The sequence below is a fragment of the Mesocricetus auratus genome, unplaced genomic scaffold (genome assembly GCF_017639785.1).
Source record: "Mesocricetus auratus isolate SY011 unplaced genomic scaffold, BCM_Maur_2.0 Super-Scaffold_100676, whole genome shotgun sequence".
Classification (NCBI taxonomy): domain Eukaryota; kingdom Metazoa; phylum Chordata; class Mammalia; order Rodentia; family Cricetidae; genus Mesocricetus; species Mesocricetus auratus.
Window position 1 is genome coordinate 109,225,583 of NW_024429266.1, and position 19,025 is coordinate 109,244,607.

The window sequence follows — 19,025 nt, forward strand, 5'->3', positions numbered from 1 at the left end:
TTTTGCAAGTGAAAACCCTCTTAGGGAGTCTTTTTCTCAATGGATTAGAACTAAAAAGTACATTGATTAAGTTGTAATAATGAAAATTAATTTATATTAAATTAATAGAAATGACAGAATAACAGCTAAGTGATTGTTACAATACCATAAAATGCCAGAAGGTTTGAGGCTGATATATTAGGTGATGATCAAAACCCATCTACTGAAAATGACTTTAGTGTAGACATGACTCTAAGAAGATGTAAATAAATTGTTTGTGGGCCAGAGGAACAAACTGTTCTGGTTAGTTCTTTGTCAACTTGGCACAAACTAGAGTCAGTTTGGAAGAGTCAAACTCAGCTGAGAAGTTGCCTCCTGAAGATTGGGCTGTGGTAATATTTATGGGGCCTCCTGAAGATTGGGCTGTGGTAATATTTATGGGGCCTCCTGAAGATTGGGCTGTGGTAATATTTATGGGGCCTCATTCCTCATGGAGGGATGCTCTCTCAGCCTGGACACATGCGGTAGGGCCTAGGCTATATGACAGACTTGGAGATCCCCCATGGAGGGCCTCACCATCCCTGAGGAGCAGAGTGGGGATTGGGTGGGCAGTTGGGGGGGGGGTTGGGAGGACGGGAGGAGGGGAGAGACAGGGAGCTGGGATTGACATGTGAAGCAAGCTTGTTTATAATTTAAATTAAAAAATATGGGGCGTTTTATTGACTAATTATTGATGTGGGAGGGCCTAGTCACTCTGAGAGGTACCACTCCTAGAAAGGTGGCCCTGGGTTCTACAAGAAGAAGACAGGTTGAGCAAGCCATGGGGAACAGGCCAATAGGTAGCTCTCCTCCATGGCCTCTGCTCATTTCCTGCCTTCAGGTTCCTGCCTCGACTTCCTTCCCTGATCTCCCTTCATGATGGACTACAATCTGTAAGATGTAATAACCGCCCTCCACCCCCCGCCCCCCACCCCCAACCCCACAACTTGCACTGGTGGTGGTGATTAATTATCACAGCACCAGAAAAGTGACTAGGACACTAATATTCCCTTCTTCCCTGTGTCACTTCAGCTTTCAAGAATATCAGTGTAAAAAACTTGACCAGTCTACATGTAATCTAGACTCCACGGATGAGAAAAAAATTACAGGGCGTTTGTCTTTCTGAGTCTGACCTGTATCCCTCAGTACAATATCCAGCTGCATCCCCAGTCAAAGTGCGTGACATCCAATTGAAGAAAATCGTCTTTATTAAACCCATCATTGTATATAGTGAATATAATTTAATGAGAAAACACTTTAAGATGCTAAAGTGAGAGTAAAAGAAAAATGATCGGAATCACCATGGCAGCAGCGGTCCTCAAGAGGAACCGTGCATTCCGTTGCAGTGGTGCTCTGGTCTACCCACTGTTTCAAGTTTGAAATTTTTCAGAAAAACAAGGTATAGGTAGACTGGGCAACACAGCTGGGGGAAAGCAGGGAGAGATTCAGGCCTGATTCACTTCTCCCAAGACTTGTTGGAAATCTACAGAAACCACCAGAAGGTGGAGTTGACAAAGGGACAGACGCAGGTGCTGGGGTGGAATAGATAGTCTGTGGGTACAGGCCAGCTCATATGGTGTGCACTGCAGGGGATGACGGACCCTGTTTCAACCAAGTTAGAAGGTGAGGGCACGACTCCAGCCTCCATACCTTCTCTGTGTTTCATGCGTGCCTGGACTCACATACAGGAATATACTCATGTACATATGCATCACACACACTCAAACACACACACACACACACAAGTATGCACAGATTTTTAAGAAATATTTCTTTTTCAAGTTCCAACATGATGAGGCAGCTCACTAGTGCACGCACACACACACACACGCAACCACACACACACACACACACACACACACACACACACACACACACACGCACGCAACCACATCAGACCCCAGGAATGCAAAGGTTGCTGACGAAGCTTTGGGATCAGAGAGAGTAATGACCGCATAATTTCCTGGGACAGCTACAGGTGTAAAGAGATTAAATTCAACCCTTGCCTCATAACTCAAACAAGTGCTTTCCATGCAAACTAAAGGCTTATTTTTGAGAGGAAAAACCAAAAATGTTTCAGAAGACATACAGGAGACAACCATTCTCATCTTGTTTTTGCTAACCTGCATTATTACACTAATGGATCTCATTGTGACTTTTCATAATGCATGCAATGAGTTTTGATCATGTCCTCTCCAATTCCCCTCTTGTGCCCCCCACTCCTCCTCCTCTCCTGGGTCTTTTGCTTATTTGTTTCTTTCGGCAGTTTTGTTGTTGTTGATGTCTTAACTTATCAGACAGGCTTATTGAGCAGGCGTGGAGATGGCTTTCCTACAGAGGCAGAGGTTCTTAGAACAGAGTCTGTGCTGTGAACAAGGTTAGAAGTCACTGTTGGGGACCCTCACCTGTGTCACGGAGCACTGTTATCTTCCAAGGTGAAGGCAGATTTAACTGTCACCGATTCATCCACTGCTGGAACTGGACAGATGGCTCAGTGGTTAGGAGTGCTTGCTGCCCTTGCAGAAGACCCGAGTTCAGTTCCCAATTCCCAAGTTAGATAAGCTTATAACCACCTGGAACTCCATCTCCAGGGGATCTGACAGCCTCTTCAGACCTCTGGTGGCACACACACACACAATATATATATAAAAGTAATCACTTTTAAAATTCATCGTGAAAGCTAGAAAATGAAGAGAGATGGGTTTGTGTCAAATTAAGTGGTGATCCCTTTTGCAGGCTTCATATAAAACTGATAAGCAGCAGCCTCTGATGCTTTCCTAAGTGGAAACTTTACAATTTGTCTTATAATTGTGATGATGCCAGTGGGTAAAAATATCATGGTCTGTTTGCTCCAAAGGGGAAAAATACAAATCGTGTGACATGTATCAGGAAGTATTGTCAGGACAACAAAGAAAAACAGTGCCACCCACGTGTCAGTCTGTACCCTCAGCACTAAACTCTCAAGCCTGATTTACATAATGCAGTGCATTGCATTGGAACCAAGCAGGCTATGGAGAAACTGTCTTTCTCCCGTTATCTGTACATATTTGACTTCTATTGACTTCCCTTTCGATTGGTCAGGTCTGCACGGTGCCTTTCAGCCAGTTCTTTGAGGTAAATGCCCTTGCCATCCAACCAACTCGGTCCTGCCACCTTCTCTTTTCCGGCTCTCCAGGCTGTGCCCTGCCTACCCACCCACAGCTCCACCCCTAGAAACTGTACCTGCGGTCCCTGCAGGCGTAGATTTGCATTCACGTGTACACTATCTAGCATGTGATTTCTTATTATGGGGGTGGTGTGTGTGTGTGTGTGTGTGTGTGTGTGTGTGTGTGTACACTCAAGTGCTTGTAGGCACATACGTACATAGGTCTGGAAAGCAGAAATCTGAGGATGTTGTCCACCCTGTCATTTGAGATAGGGTCTCTCATTAGTCTGGAGCCCACTGAGCCCCAGGGATCCACCTGTTTTTGCCACCCAAGTTCTGGCAATAGATAACACACACCATCATTGCCAACACTTTTAAGCAGGTGCTGGAGAGCAAACTCAGGACCTCATACTTTCAAAGCAAGCATTTTACTCCCTAAGCATCTCCTTAGCTCCTAATTATCCATTTTCTCAGAGAATAATTGGAATTTTGAAAAGATCAGAGTCACACAGCTGATGATAGATTCAAAAGATGTCCATGACAGGAAGCTGGGGAACCTTTTGGAGCCACACCAGACAAGAGTGAAGCTGGTTTTCAGGGTGTGGCCTCAGGTGATTTCAGATCCTAGAAGACCATCAGTGCTTTTGCTACTGCTGCCCTACTCCTCTGTAGTAGCAAATTCCATCTGCATGGCCTATCCACTCTGAATGCCTTGCTCAAGAAAGTCCTACGTAGACTCAAACCACACACACGTGCTTTGCTGCCTGTGGAGCAGGGATGGCTGGGAGCCGAGCATCCCCAGAGGGCACACTTCTGGAGCTGGAAGTGGGCATTGTGTGTAAGGCCCCCTCTCTGCGATGAACTGCACAACTCATTTCACACACGTCCATCAAACACTGAAGTGGGCTTCTGGGTAGCTCATGTTTCCTTTCTATTTTTCCCTCTTGTAGATAAAGAATTCATCTACAGAGAACGGAAAGGGAGCGTCATACTGCGGAATGTTGAAACAAATAATTCCACGGTGTTAATAGAAGGCAAAAAAATTGTAAGTACTCTCTCTAATGAGTAGGATAATTTCAGAGTCATTTGTCCCCCTCCTGCAAGTCAATAAAGCAGAAAATGACTTTAGGTTTCAACTTTTCAGTCGAGCCGAGGAGAAGCATTAACTTGTAATACCTCCTCTGGCTGAGCAAGTAAAGATAATGGGAAATTGGAAGCACACGAATTTAATAAGTTGAAAGCCTGCTTTCTCTGGGGGAGGGTCCTGAAAATTCTTCCACAGGTGTTGGGAGCAAGTGTTGCATATCAAGTATAATTGAAAGATAAAGTCTGAAGGCTTTCACACGTTTACAGAACAATCACAATAAAACCCCCAGAGTAATACTTCAGGAGAACTTTCTCAATCTCACTTAAGAAAAAGAAAACCTCTGTGGGAATATTGACTTAGGTACCATGTCTATGTCATGATAGAGAGTGCTGGATATGGTGCAGGTTTTTTATGATTTAAAATAAGTGCCAAGCTTATCTGAAGGGTTTGCTTTTTCAGCCAAGAAGCCCTGCTTTGGATTTGTGTGTGAAGATGTTAGTAAAGCTGACTGATTCACTACCAGAGATCATTAAAGGGAATCGGCTCCCTTTCTTTGCTCACAATCCGCTTTGCTGTTAGGGGAAGTTCCTCTGTGGACCCGAGGGCTGGTCATTTTCTTGCCCGACTCCTTTGGGGATGGTAAAAGGAGGAAGCAAATGTGAACATGTTAATCGTGAGAACTGGAAAATGGAAGTGTCCAGGTCAGAGTGGTGACTAACCAGCTGGGGTGAGACGCAGTCCTGAGGAAGAACCGCAAGCCGACGGAATGTGGACAAGGAGAGCTATAGGAAAGGCCAGTCGGCCTCAGACAGGGCCACTGGCAGATGAGCCTCAGGAAGTCCACAAGCCATCATGGCCAGGTCCAGGAGCTATGCCTAGGGAAAGAAAGTATGGTTTCTTCACTAACCCCCCCATCCTGGACCCAGAGAGCTGTCCCTGCTCTCAGCTCCCAGGGACATTCAGCTGCCTGTTGCATTTTTATATTGCATTCCTTTCTGCTCTAAGGATGCTATGTCTTTAACGTAGATGCATCGGCTTTTTATATAACCTGGCCCCACCGCATGAGGGCGCCACTCCCAGAATCGTCTTGGGGTTCGATCAAATTATATTCTCCACAGAGAACTAGGAGTGAAGAATGTGCCTACCCTATTTCACTGGAAGATCACTTTATATAGAATTATTACGAATTCATCTGACTCAGCTACTTCAAACACTAAAGTTACAGAAATGTTTTTAAAAGTTCCTCAGGGAGAGAAAGCACTCTGCCTGCTGCTGTGTGGGAGACTTCCAGCTCAGAGTACGGTTTAGTCCAAGTGGAAAGTATATGTACAGTTTTGCCTGCAGGAGACAGAGAGCACAGCCTCTTAGGTGCTAGAGAGATGGCCCAATGGCTAAGAGCTCTGGCTGTTTGTCGGAGGACACAAGTTCCCAGCACCCCATGGTGGTTCAAAGCTGGCTATAACTCCAGTCCCAGTGGTTCCAATACCCTTTTTTGGCTTCCTCAGGCAAAAGGCTCACACATGGTACACAGACACACATGCCAGCAAATGCCCATACACATAAAATAAAAATAAATAAGTCTTTAAAATCGGTAGTTTTTAGTTATGACAAACAAAGTAATTTTACGGTCAGGGGTCAGCACAGCATGAGGAACTGTATTAAAGGGTCACAGCATCAGGAAGGTGGAGGACCAGGGTAGGACTTTATGTGTTGCCAGCATTTTTTGGCCCCAAGATGAGAAAGACAGAATAGTAACCAAACAACAAAAGATAACAGAACAAAACATAAATGCTTCCAAATGAGCAAGCAGAAATTACTGGAATAAAAATAGATATGCCCCAATCAATCTATAATCCATAATCTACATGGGAGAATGTAAGATAGGGAGTGATACGTTGTATGACCAAAGGGTACTGGGTTCTCTTGTCAAAGTCTTTTTCTCCAACTGTTGCAACTATGTCTGTATTCAAAGGGAGCATGTCCATGTCCTGGGTGTGTCATTTATTAATGCCATAAGAAAGTTACTGCACAGACTCCTGAAAAAAACCTGCTCACATCTCTCAATATCTGCATTTAACCAAGAACTACCATTCCTCTTTCTATGAATTCATTGAACCCATTGGTATTGTATCAGTAAAACATGGAGCTATCAATTTGCCTCTCATAAATATGTACATAAACGTTAAAATGTGCATTAGCTCATTAATAATTTATTGCTAACAAATTATTAATAATTTATTATTGTTTAGTGTTTGTGGAACTATTTAACCTTAAGCATTATTGAACACAAAGACTGAATAAAGACTCTCAAAAATAAAAAAAATTAAAAAATTAAAAAAAAATCAGTAGTTTTTAACAGGCAATGTTTAATTGAGGTTGTCTTAGCCAAATAGTGAGATAATTTCAGAATCTGCTATAGGTACCGAAAAATGTTCACTTCACACATTAACTGGCTTATTCCGTTTACCACAGTCTTTACTGCCCTGAAATCTCACAAATGCACTCAATTACAAACATTTATTGGGCACTGGATATGTGCAATCTGATCAGTGAATTATTTTTCACTCAAAGCCACATTTAAATGCTTCCAGAAACAGAATTTTTAAAGAGAACACAGAATAAACATCGCTTAGCGGCCTGCACTGTAACTCGGATGCAGAATCTGGGGTTAATTCCTTCTCAGTTGCTTAGCTGCTTCCCGCTTCTGGGCTCCTGTTTCTCCATTTCTAACTTAAAAATAATTTCTCCTGCCAGCCTGGAACATGGGGGGGGGTGTTGTGAGACCCAACAATAAGGAACCTGCATGTCCTGTGTCTTCCTAAGGGGAGACAGCGTGAAACCAAGGGGACAGGAAGCTTGGAGTGTGGGCACGTTCTGCTCTTCTGTTACTCTTCTCATTGCTGTGACCAAAACCCTGGACAGAAGCAACTTAAGGGAGGGGAAGTTTATTGGGTGGAAGATTTGAGGAGGGCACAGTCAGTCATGAAGGGAAGGCCTGGCAACAGTGGGCCCTGTGGTGTGGGATCTCACAGTAGGCCCTATGGTTGGGGGTAATCTCACAGTATGCCCTGTGGTGGGGGGGATCTCACAGTATTCCCTGTGGTGGGGGATCTCACGTGGGCCCTGTGGTTGGGGATCTCACAGTAGGCGCTGTGGTGGGGGATCTCACAGTGGGCCCTGTGGTTGGGGATCTCACAGTAGGCGCTGTGGTGGGGGAATCTCACAGTAGGCGCTGTGGTGGGGGAATCTCACAGTGGGCCCTGTGGTTGGGGATCTCACAGTGGGCCCTGTGGTGTGGGATCTCACAGTAGGCCCTATGGTTGGGGGGAATCTCACAGTATGCCCTGTGGTGGGGGGGAATCTCACAGGTATTCCCTGTGGTTGGGGAAATCTCACAGTAGGCACTGTGGTGGGGGATCTCACAGTGGGCCCTGTGGTTGGGGATCTCACAGTAGGCGCTGTGGTGGGGGATCTCACAGTGGGCCCTGTGGTGTGGGATCTCACAGTAGGCCCTATGGTTGGGGGGAATCTCACAGTATGCCCTGTGGTGGGGGGGAATCTCACAGTATTCCCTGTGGTTGGGGATCTCACAGTAGGCGCTGTGGTGGGGGATCTCACAGTGGGCCCTGTGGTTGGGGATCTCACAGTAGGCGCTGTGATGGGGGATCTCACAGTAGGCCCTGTAGTGGGGGATCTCACAGTAGGCCCTGTGAAACCAAAGCCAAGCAAGGGAAAAGCCAAATCTTGCAGCTCCCTTACAGGCACCTGGGGCTTCTGATGACACTCTCTGGGTTCTTCTATTGGACGTGGATAGCTCCTCCCACACACCTCTGTTGCTCTAGCAAGGCTCTAGGGTTTCCTTCATGATGCCCACAGCTTTTCTCAGCAGACAACTGATTGTGCTAGCTTCTCCAGCACCAGAGATCTCCATTGCATCTCAGGCTTCCTCCTCATAGCTGCATGCATAAGCCTCCTTGCGGCTGCTCCAACCTTGTCGCACATTGCGAGCCAGTAGCCCTCTGGAACCATGGTACAAGGTCTCTTTATGCCTTCAATGTCACATGCTTTCTGCCTGCATAACAAGTACCATGTGGTCAATAGAAACCCAAGCTAAGACACACCGCAACAGCATTCTCAATTTAGGCTTCTTCCTTTCAAATGGATTTGTATTTTTACAAGTTAGAGCCTTTGGTGGGTAGGTCCGTGCCCTCAGCCCCTCCTGTTGTCCCATCACAGGGCAAGGACTTCCCCTTGAATAATCACAGCCTCTTCTTTCCAGCACACCTTTGGTTGCAACTTGTAACTTAGTCAAGCTGTTTTTCATCACCAGACTGAACCTTTTCCCTATCTTTCTGCACCACAGAAACTAAATTTAAAAACCAAACCCAAAGTAACTTTAACATGAGTTACATTTGATATCAAGGGAATTCTGGAGCATTCTATTTCACGCTTACTTTAAAAATAACTTCAGTGTTATCCTATTTTCATTGTCCTAAGATACTCTGGTGACCAAGAGGGTCTGTGGTATATTACACACCTTTCGTCCTGAAGAGTGACAGGCATGAGAAAAGCATCTGCCCCTGCTGGTGCTGTGGCACAGGTCTGGTGACCGTGGTGTGCTACTGGAAAGCCTCCTGAGTCTCTCCTCTGCTGAGCAGCAGGGGTTTCCTCTCCTGCCCTACCCTCTTCCCTGACTCCCCCTTCTTTTCTCATAGAAGTGTGCTTAAGGTGGCCTTAAGACATTTTGCTGACGTAATTAACTAAATAGGTTTTGTCCTATAATAGGACACTTAGCACTAGCTCTAAAGTTCTTCCGGAACAGAACAGAGCAGAACAAGACTTCTGCGATGCAGAGGCCTGTGGCCTGTGCTTGATACTTAGTTCTCTCCTGCTGGATTGTTGCTGGCTTGTGTTGTATTCTAACTCCTCCCAGGTAAGGGATCTGAGCTTGTCCATGACCAGAACCCTGGCTTCACCCTGAATCACCATGCGGTGATTCTGCAGGGCTGCTTCAGGACACTGCACTGTTGTGTTTTTAGATTTTAGGAATGGAAATGAGGGGTTCCAGATTCAAGAGGGGGGCACTGAAAGGCATTGACCTCCAGGGGACCCTTTATTAAAGAATTAACAGTATATACAGTACTGTGGAGTTCTGAGGAGAGAGTCCTGGAGGAGAGCCTCCCATTCCAATAGATAACATGTGGCTCCCACTTCCAGAGGGTCCTGACAGGGATGAGAGTTCTCACACTTGAAGCTGTCAGGTTGTCTCTGACTCCCAAGTAATGGAGACACAGGGAAGTTGGCTCTTATGGTCACAGGGTCACAGCACATGTTCCCTGTCAGCTTCTGGCAGCAGATTGGAGGGCAGCAAGGTCTCAGGGATTGTGTCCAGGTCTGTGGGACCATAGCCTCTGTTATCAGACTTCTGCAATACACATGCTCATTCTGTGTCCCTTTTATTGATGATACCAGTGGCAAAAGCAACGCTTGTGTGTCATTTAAATTGTGCCAGACACTTAGGAAGAAGCCTGGGAAGACATTTTAAAAGCAGTAAAAAAGAAAATGGGTATGTTTTGAGTCACTCTGGGGACTTTTTCACTAGCAAACAATCTGAAAGGTACAATGGCTTACATTCACAGAGGTACCTGGAACTCTGAAGATGAGATGACTAGACAGAAATGGTGAATTAGGATGTAGCCCTTGAAACAGAAGCTCCAGAGGCACAGGGGTAATATGAAAACGATTCATGGTGCTCTATAAGATACACGGAAGAACACAACCAGAATGCTTACACATCCGTGAGTAATGGAAGACACCGTTGTTGCTTCCAAAAGGCCAGGAAACAGATAGTAACCATGCAGTCCATTCATCTTGCCGACTGGCAGAATTCTATCGTTTACTGATGCAACTTACACAGCTGCTGTCTCACAGTGTTTATTCAATAATTTTAATCTGATTCATAAAATTTGAACCTCATGTTCCAAAGAGATGAGACATTGCTGCCCTCTTAAGATGAATATGAAGGACTGTATGGATGCCTGGGCGTTCTTGGAAGGGAGAGCCAGCAGTCAAGGAGGTATCTGTGCCATGTTTCTCCCCATTGTCCCCACCCTACCTTGCCTCCCACTAACTCCCTTAAGCTAATTACTTATTTTAGTCACCAAATTAACATTTAAGTAAAATAGCATTTTGTTTCTCTAACTTACATCTCCTTCTGATTTTATATCACTATTAGACATAGTATTTAAATTTTTATCTTGGTCTCTTCAAATTAATTAATTCTGACTCTTCACAAGAAGGATGTAATTGGACAACTGCTCAGAAACCTATTCCGAAGTAGAGCAGCCACAGCCTTCAGAAGAACTGCAAGATTCCTGGGGACCACAATGTGAGGTCCCCTCTCTTCCAGTTCCCTTCCTCCAGAGAGTCACTAACTAGTAACTGCCACTTGTTTCTCTTTAATTAATTTCTACCCAGCACTTCAAATACTGCTGTCCACTGTGCCTTGTGAGGTGACAAGTTTGGGAGGAGAACTAAGTCCATGCCCTCTGTCTCTTACCCTTTCCTGTCCCTGAGTTTTGATAGAGGGAGACAGGTTGGCCATGCTCATCTTCAACTCCTGCCACACACAGCTCACTGGGCCTGAGCCCACACTTCACAGGCCCGTGGTAACACTGGTAGCCCAGCACAGCCTACAGTAATCTCCCCTCTGAGTCTGGGTTTTGCTTAGCCTGAGAATAAACTCTTGGAGGGAAAATAGCCTTGTCTTTGCTGTTGCATGGACCTGGCAACTTGTACAGTCCCTCAACTGTCTTGCTTGGCTAGGGACTGGTTTATTTCAACTTGAAACCCAGATTTCTGGCATCTTGTGAAAATTAGGAAGATCTGATGGCCATGGATAATTTTCTCACAGAAAACAAAACCTTGCAGGAGCTCGTGTCTCAGCCCCTTGGATGGGATTGGGGTCGATTGGCCCTATAGTACCCCAATACCTGACTCCTATCCTGCCGGTCCAATTTCGGGGTAGATCTTCCAAAATCAGTTGAGATAATCTTACAGACATGTCTACAGGTCAGCCTAATGTAGAAAATCCTTCACTGAGACTCTCTCCTTTGGTAAGTCTAGATTCTGTCAAGATTGACAATTCAAGCCAACCATCACAATGGGTCACCTCAAGACAAGTGATGCTGAAAGGTCTATGGGGTGAGGGGCTGGTAGTTCTTCATGCTCTAAGCACTTACAGTGTGACCAGAGAGACCCTAAACACTGCACAATCATGGCCTCACATAGCTGAAATTCTTAGGAGACCTACAAGCCAAAATAATCGATGATTCTTTTTTATTTTATTACTGTCTTAGTAGGAGTTACTGTTGCTGTGGTGAAACACCATGACTAAAGAAACTCGGGAAGGAAAGGGTTTAATCAGCTTATATTTTCACAGCACTGTTTATCATTGAAGGAAGTCAGGACAGGAACTAGAGAAGGGCAGAATCCTGAGGCAGGAGCTAAGGCAGAGGCCATGGAAGGACGCTACTTACTGGCTTGCTCCTCTTGCTCTTGTTCAGCCTGATGTTTTATAGAGTGCAGGACCACCAGCCCAGAAATAGCACCACCCACCATGGGCTGGATGCTTCCCCATCGATTCCTAATTAAGAAAATGCCTCACAGCTGGATCTTATGGTGGCACATTCTCAATTGAGGGTCCCGCTCTTCTGATAATTCTAGCTTGTGTCAAGTTAACGTAGGACTAGTCATGACAACCACTTAAATTTGTTGAGAATTCATACGTGAGTACTGTATTTACATCATTTCTACCCCTCCCTCCCCCCTCCAACTCCTCCTGTGTCCTTCCTAACTAGTGCCCTCCTCTGGCGTTGCTCATATATACATGTGTTTAGGACTGATCAGCTGGAATCAGGTGAGTTAATAGTAGCCATAGTTGCCTGTAATTTTTCATCTAGGCATAGGGCCTCGTGAAATTTTAATGTTCCCCATCCATGCTGGCGTGTTGGCTGGTTTGTCATTGTGCAGGTCTTGCTTGGGTGACCATATTGTCGATCCTACGCATGTGCATACTCCCTATAATGTGTACAAGACACTCTCACGTGGAAGGTGCCTTGGCCGCTGGCTCTTACAACCTTTCTACCCCGGCTTCTGCACTTTTCTCTGAGCCTTAATTGTAGGAGTCACATTACAGATGTACAGACTGGTGCTGGGCACTTTTTCTCTGCATTTCGACCAGTTATGGATCTCTGTAATAGCCTCTGTCTGCTGCAAAAACAAGTTTCTTTGATGAAGGGTAAAAGCTACACCTACCTTTGGGTACAAGGATAAACATTTAGAACATAGTTAGAATTATATTTGTTTAAGAAAATGGCAGTATCAGGCTCTCCTCTAGGGTCTGTGACCTCTCCAGCCACAGATAGATGGTTAGGTTCATAGAACCAGGCATGAACTCTCTCCTGTTGAGCTGCCCTTAAGTCCTATTAGATGGTTGTTTACTTACCCCCTAGATATGAGGGCCACTGTTGCATCACTGGGGAAATCTTGTCTCTCTGGCCACTGTTGTGGTTCATGGGCTTTACAACTGGGTAGGAGCGTTGGTCGTTTTTCTCCCTTGGCAGCTTGAATAGTGCTTTCCAATGCTACGAGAGCTGGTCCTCAGGAAAGAGGCTTTCAGATCAGTTATAGGTCAATTCCTCCAAGCCTTGTGTCTGGAGGATATAGTGTCTTCAGAAAAATGGATCAGAAAATAAGAAGCTAAGTTGTACAGCTGATGGCTGGTATCTTGGAGTTGAGAGAGCTTTGATTAATTCCACACTACAGTGGAGTGCCTTGGCCCCAAAGGATACCCTCCAAGATTCTGTTAATGCCTGTGCCCATGCTTCACCAAATCCTATGGCCAGTGCCCTTTCCACCCTCAGTGATCACATCTCCCGGATATTGGAGAATGTTAAAAGCTAGCTAATGCACATTTCTTTCCTTTTTCACAATTTCATGGGAAGGGAATTCATTCCTATTGTAGTGTGAGGCTTGTTTCTCTTTCCACATGGAGTTAGGAACTTTTCTCCTAGCAGAAGCTTGTTAAGGCCTCTCCTTGGCATGCTCAGATTGCCAGCCTTGCTTCTTTCGTGCTTCTGGATTATCATTGTGTGAGATAAGAATAATTTGACCACAGCACTGCAGTATCGTGGCAGTCAGTCTGAGGCTCCCGCTGAATGATGAATGAGTTGGTGATGTGTGTGCTGTATGGGTTTTCTGGGCAGAGACAAAGTTCACACTCAAGGCAGACGGCACCTGAACAAGCATCATGACATCACACTTTAAATGAATCCCTTCTAGAACCTTCCATTTACTGTTTTCAGACCACAGTTGACCCTAAGTACTGGATGCTGTTGGAAGCAGAACCACATATTGGGGCGGGGTGGGGGCTGCTGTAAACCACACCTCAGGTGCCTGGAGGACATCTGTGTCTTAGCAGGCTGAGACTGTGTTCCACCTCTAATAAGGATGCCCTGTTGCAGTACTGTGGTTGTTACTTAGAGTCTGGGATAGCAGCATCCTGTGCTAAGTGTTACTCCCAAAGGTCACTAAATGTGCTCTGAAATAAACAAGATGCAGAACATCTGACTTAGCCTGAAGACTGCAGATGTGGCTGAGACTCAGGCATTACCAAGGTCAGAGAAGGCTCAGCCCAAAGCTATCAGAGCACGCTTTAGTGGTGGATGGTTAGCCTCCCTCCCAATCTGCTAATCGCCTACTGCGCCTTTGTGTCTTCCCTGCCATGCTTTCCCCTGGTGACCTCAGTCCTAGGAGAAGTTCCTGAGTCTGTCTGGTTCCAAATGATGTCTTTAGATGAAAAGGAGAGCAGGGGTGAGCTCAGAATCTTCCAGTCCACAAGCTTCCTTCCTCGTTGACAAGGACAACGCAGTTGTCCCATGGAGTTTGACATGCATTCAGTTGAGTTGCATGTGTGACTTCTTGTGAGTCAGTTAACCCTTTCAACGCTTGCCTTCTGCCTCATCGTCTCTCTCTATGAGTTTCACAAAGACATTGATCTAAAACCAGTAGAGATTTTGCTATCTCCCCACTGTCTGCAGGCAGGTAGGAACATTTCCTGTTTTACACATTTTCCCTCCACATATACCATTTCTACAGCACAAAGCTAGAAGTAAAACAAACTGTAGAATCTGGTTAAAGATTTGAAAACTTTTAAAGATGATATAAAAATGTCAATTCTCTGAAGAACTTGACACCAAACTTTAATATGATGCTAATTAGAACTCTGATAAAACGTTAGAGTTAAGCATTTAAGCTTTTATTAACATGCATTAATTATATACAATGAAGAGTCTCGTGCCATTTCTATCTGTTTATGTGATCTATTTCATCATATTCACCTCCGTTTGCATCTTTTGTCCCCTCTCACTCCTGCTGATCCCCCTCCTCTTCCAGACCCATCCCTTGCTGATTTTCATAGTTTCTTGGGTTTTGTTGTTTTGATGAGCCAATGAGTTTCCTTAGGATTGTCTACAGAAGCACGGGTAAAAGGTTAATTAAAAGAATGTGGTTGCCACACCGGTGGCCATGCCACTGAAGAAATAGCTCTCCCTTCCTCTTCGACTATTAATTCCTATAGATCATGGGGAAACACATGGCAGAGGCATCTTTTGGGGGGATTATATTCTGATTTTTTTCATTTTTTATTTTAAATTAGAAGCAACCTTATTTTACATGTCAATCCCAGTTCCCTCTCCTTCCCATCCTCCCATGCCCCCCAACAGCCCCCATCCCATCCCTCTTCTGCTCCATAGAAAGGGTGAGGCCTTCTATGAGAGATCATCAAAGTCTGTCACATCATTTGGGACAGGACCAAGGCCCTCCCCTGTGTGTCTAGGCTGAGAGAGTACCACTCTATGGGGAATGGTCTCCCAATGTCCATTCATACACTAGGTATATATTATATTCAATTACCAGGGGCCCCATAGACAACTGACATCACATGCAGAGGGCCTGGTTTCATCCTATGCTGGTTTCCAAGCTGTCAGTCTGGGATACATGAGCTCCCCCCTTATTCAGCTCAGCTGTTTTTGTGGGTTTCCCCAGCATGGTATTGACCCTTTTGCTCATCACTCCTCCTTCTCTACACCTGGACTCCAGAGTTCAGTTCAGTGCTTAGTTGTGGGTCTCTGCTTCTGTTTCCATCAGCTGCTGGATGAAGGCTCTATGATGACATATAAGGTAGTCATCAAACTCATTATAGGGGAAGGGCATTTAACATAGCCTCTCCCCTGTTGCTTAGATTCTTAGTTGGGGGCCATTCTAGTATATAGATAGAGGCATCTTAAAGAAGGAAAAATTTATTTTGGCTCAGTCCATCATGACACAAAACATGGGAACATCACTCCCTTTTTAGTGCCAAACGCTTGCAGCAGAAGTTCAAGTCATGGTAGACCAAAAAGCAGAGAGCATTAGAACTAAGGCTGGGCTGTACCATCAAAGGCCCACCCCTAGTGGTCTATTTCAGCCAACCATGTCCTATATCTTAAAGTTGGGAAATAAGTATTCAGGGTACAGACATATGGGGGACATTTGTGACTTAAAGTACAACCTCATATACACCTGGACACCTGAGATAGCCATGAAGTCCCCACACTTACAGTACATGGGCTCTATTAAAAACATCGCACTCAGAGGACAGCAACAGTAGCTTTGCCCCTTGCTGTGTGGCTAGGCCTGATTATTACTCCCTGAATGTTCACATTGGCCACAATATGGGAACAGATATTATTTCCATTTTCAGAAGCATGATCAATTAAGAAATTCTCAAACTTTCATATAGAAAATGGTATAAACAGGATGCAAATTGGAGACTTTTTGGGCGCACAGCTTAGCACTGTCTAACTTTACACCAAAGTGGGCAGGAAGTGGGGAAGACTAGAGGGCTCAGAAAGTGACTCCAGTCCCATGAGGCTTCCACTCTGAATTATGTCAGTGGTATGAACTGAGCTGAGGGAAACAAGGACCCTCCTAGAAGGCTCTGCCAGCACCACCGGCGAGCGTGTGACACTCACAAATGCACAGAATTCAATACAAATTGTGTCAAAGTTCGTACTAATCTTTATAATCAATCGTTTGGTTTAACACCAAAGAATTTCTCAAAAAACAAGAAGCCCAGAAGCTGTAATGAGAATGGTGACAAAGACTACTTTGTAACGTTTAAATTTTAGACATTAAAAACATGCATCACACCTGGTGATGGTGGCACATGCCTTTAATCCCAGCACTCAGGAGGCAGAGGCAGGCGGATCTCTGTGAGTTTGAGACCAGCCTGGTCTACAAAAGTTAGTTACAGGTCAGCCTCCAAAGCCACAGAGAAACCCTGTCTCGAAAAACCAAAACCAAAACCAAAAAAAAAAAATGCATCACTATACAGATGGACATTGTTTGAAATTCAGGTAACAAAGACGTAACATTTGAAATCAACAAATAAATCTTCCATGCAGACTGGTAAAAGTCAAGGAACCAGAGGAAGAAGGGAAGGTCACAAGAGTTGCTCAGTGGAGGCTGAACTGTGGCCTGATTGTTCAGGAAGCTGGTTGCTAATGCAGAGTCTCAGAACAGATGATCACAAGGCAGTTTGTCTGTCTGTTATTCACATTAGCAGAACAAGTGAGCCCAGTGCCTAAATGTCTGCAGCCACAGAGGCTTGGATCAGGACCATCGCAAAGGCATGAGGTTGCTCTAAGACTGGGAGCTGGGTCTTCTCTGGGCATACCTCAAATGCTTGCTGCCTTGTGTGATCTTGACCTAATTTAATGCTCATCAAGGGCTGGGTGCAGCCTGATCTGGGTGCAGGAGGCTGCATCCTCCCAGCTTCTACCAGCCTATGTTACATCAGCTACAGCATTGCCTCCCTTGTAACAAATTAAAAGCTAATCATTTATTTACTCAGAAAGCATTAACTACAGTCCAGAGGCCATCATCACAGATGCTAGGGAGGTAATAAAAGGCTGAGTTCAGCCTTAATCTAGTAAACTTGACAGCATACATAACCTGGATGGAAGCATGCTTGGTGTGGTGGTTTGAATGGCTTATGTGTTTGAAAGCTTTGTGCCCAGTTGATGGGAATATCTGAAAAAGATTAGAAGCTGTGGCCTTGGAGGAGGTGTGTCACAGGGTGTGGTTGTGTCTCAAGATATACGCTCTCTCCACTATTGCTCCGGAACCTTGCGTGCCTGTCTGCAGCTATGCTCCCCACCATGGTTATGGGCTCTAACCCTCTGGAACTGTAAGCCCTAAATAAATGCTTTCTTTGATAAGTTGCCTGGATTATGGTGTCCTATCACAGCAATGGAAAGGTAACTAAGACAGCTCCTTATAGCTATCATGAATTAAAGGAACAGTTTTGAAACTACATCTAGAGAATGTAAGGCTCAAAAGGCTTCCCAGCATTTAAGGCAGAGATATCAATTTAATGTGAAGTTATACTATGGTATGAATATATTCCCCCAAATTCCTGTGTCAGAAAACTAGCTCCCAAATTCTTATGTGAATAAGGATGTGTAACTCTATAATAACCAGGGGTAGATGAGACTTGGGGGATTTGGTCCTACAATCACACAGGTGCCTTTGTAACAAGAGGAAGAGACATCTGAGCTGGGACCCTTGCTTTTATCTCAGTGCCATTGTGCAATCAGACAAATCGCACCAGATGCCTGTGTCTCTCTCTTGGACCTCCCAGATTGCAGAACTATGGACCAAATCAACTATTACTCTCTATAAATTTGTCTTAGATCATTTGTTATAACAATAGAAAATGGAAAAAGACAGAACAAATAGCAGAGGATGAAGAAATACTTCCTAAGTCTATTCTGTAGCCTGCAGCACCTTGAGATGAAAACCCAACCAATATGCTACAAGAGAACAATTTCTCTCATCTCATAGATGCAGAAATCTTCAACATAGCATGGAGATATTGAGCCCAGAAACATTCACAGGAGATAATACATCATGGCTGTATATAATTTATTCTGGGAATGTAAGGTTGACTTCACATATGAAGATAAAACAATATCATTTATCATATTGACAGACTAAAAAGAATAAAACAACAAAATCACCTCATACATATATGAGAGGCAGCATAAAAACCCAACACACACTCATTACAAAATCTTAGAGCAAGGTACTAATGAACAGGCAGATGATGTCACCTATAGAAAGACTCATAAGCCACCATATAAAAGAACAAAGGCTGATTGTCTCACCTTCACAGTCCAGAAAGCTAGCAATGCCCACCTCCTGTACAGTGCCAGCACTTCTGTGAAGGGGGATTGAGCACCATGCAGGAAGAGAAGAATCTATCCATAGAAGAGATAACTGTGAAGAAAATTCTAAGGAATCTATTTTTTAAAGCCACAAACCCTAAAGGGATGACACCAATTGGCAAGCTAAGCAATAGTGGAGAGACCACCTCGAATGCCCATTCCTGATAATGAACTTGATGTCTATAACCATCCGGGAGCCTTCATCCAGTGACTGATGGAAGCAGAAGCAAACACACACAATTAAGCACTGAACTGAACCCAAGGAACCCAGTGACAGAGAGAGAGGAGTGATGAGCAAATTGGCAAAGAATGGGCTGGCAAAACCAGCAGAGACAGCTGATCTGAACAGGGGAGAGCTCTTGGACCCCAGACTAACAGCGGGGAGGCCAGCATGGGACTGATCTGGACCCCCCCCAAATGTGAGTGTCAGTGAGAAGGCCTGGGC

The 19,025-nt window shown here is 44.8% G+C and overlaps 1 protein-coding gene across 5 annotated transcripts in view; it reads left to right on the forward strand.

Moving 5' to 3' along the window:
* Dpp6 (dipeptidyl peptidase like 6) overlaps positions 1-19,025 on the forward strand; it is an 890,647-nt gene that overhangs the window by 614,356 nt on the left and 257,266 nt on the right. For all 5 annotated transcript variants that reach the window (XM_013123747.3, XM_013123748.3, XM_005084206.4 and 2 more), the window contains exon 4: positions 4,114-4,208. In XM_013123747.3, the coding sequence (XP_012979201.1) occupies positions 4,114-4,208 (95 nt within the window). The remainder of the gene's footprint in view (positions 1-4,113; positions 4,209-19,025) is intronic.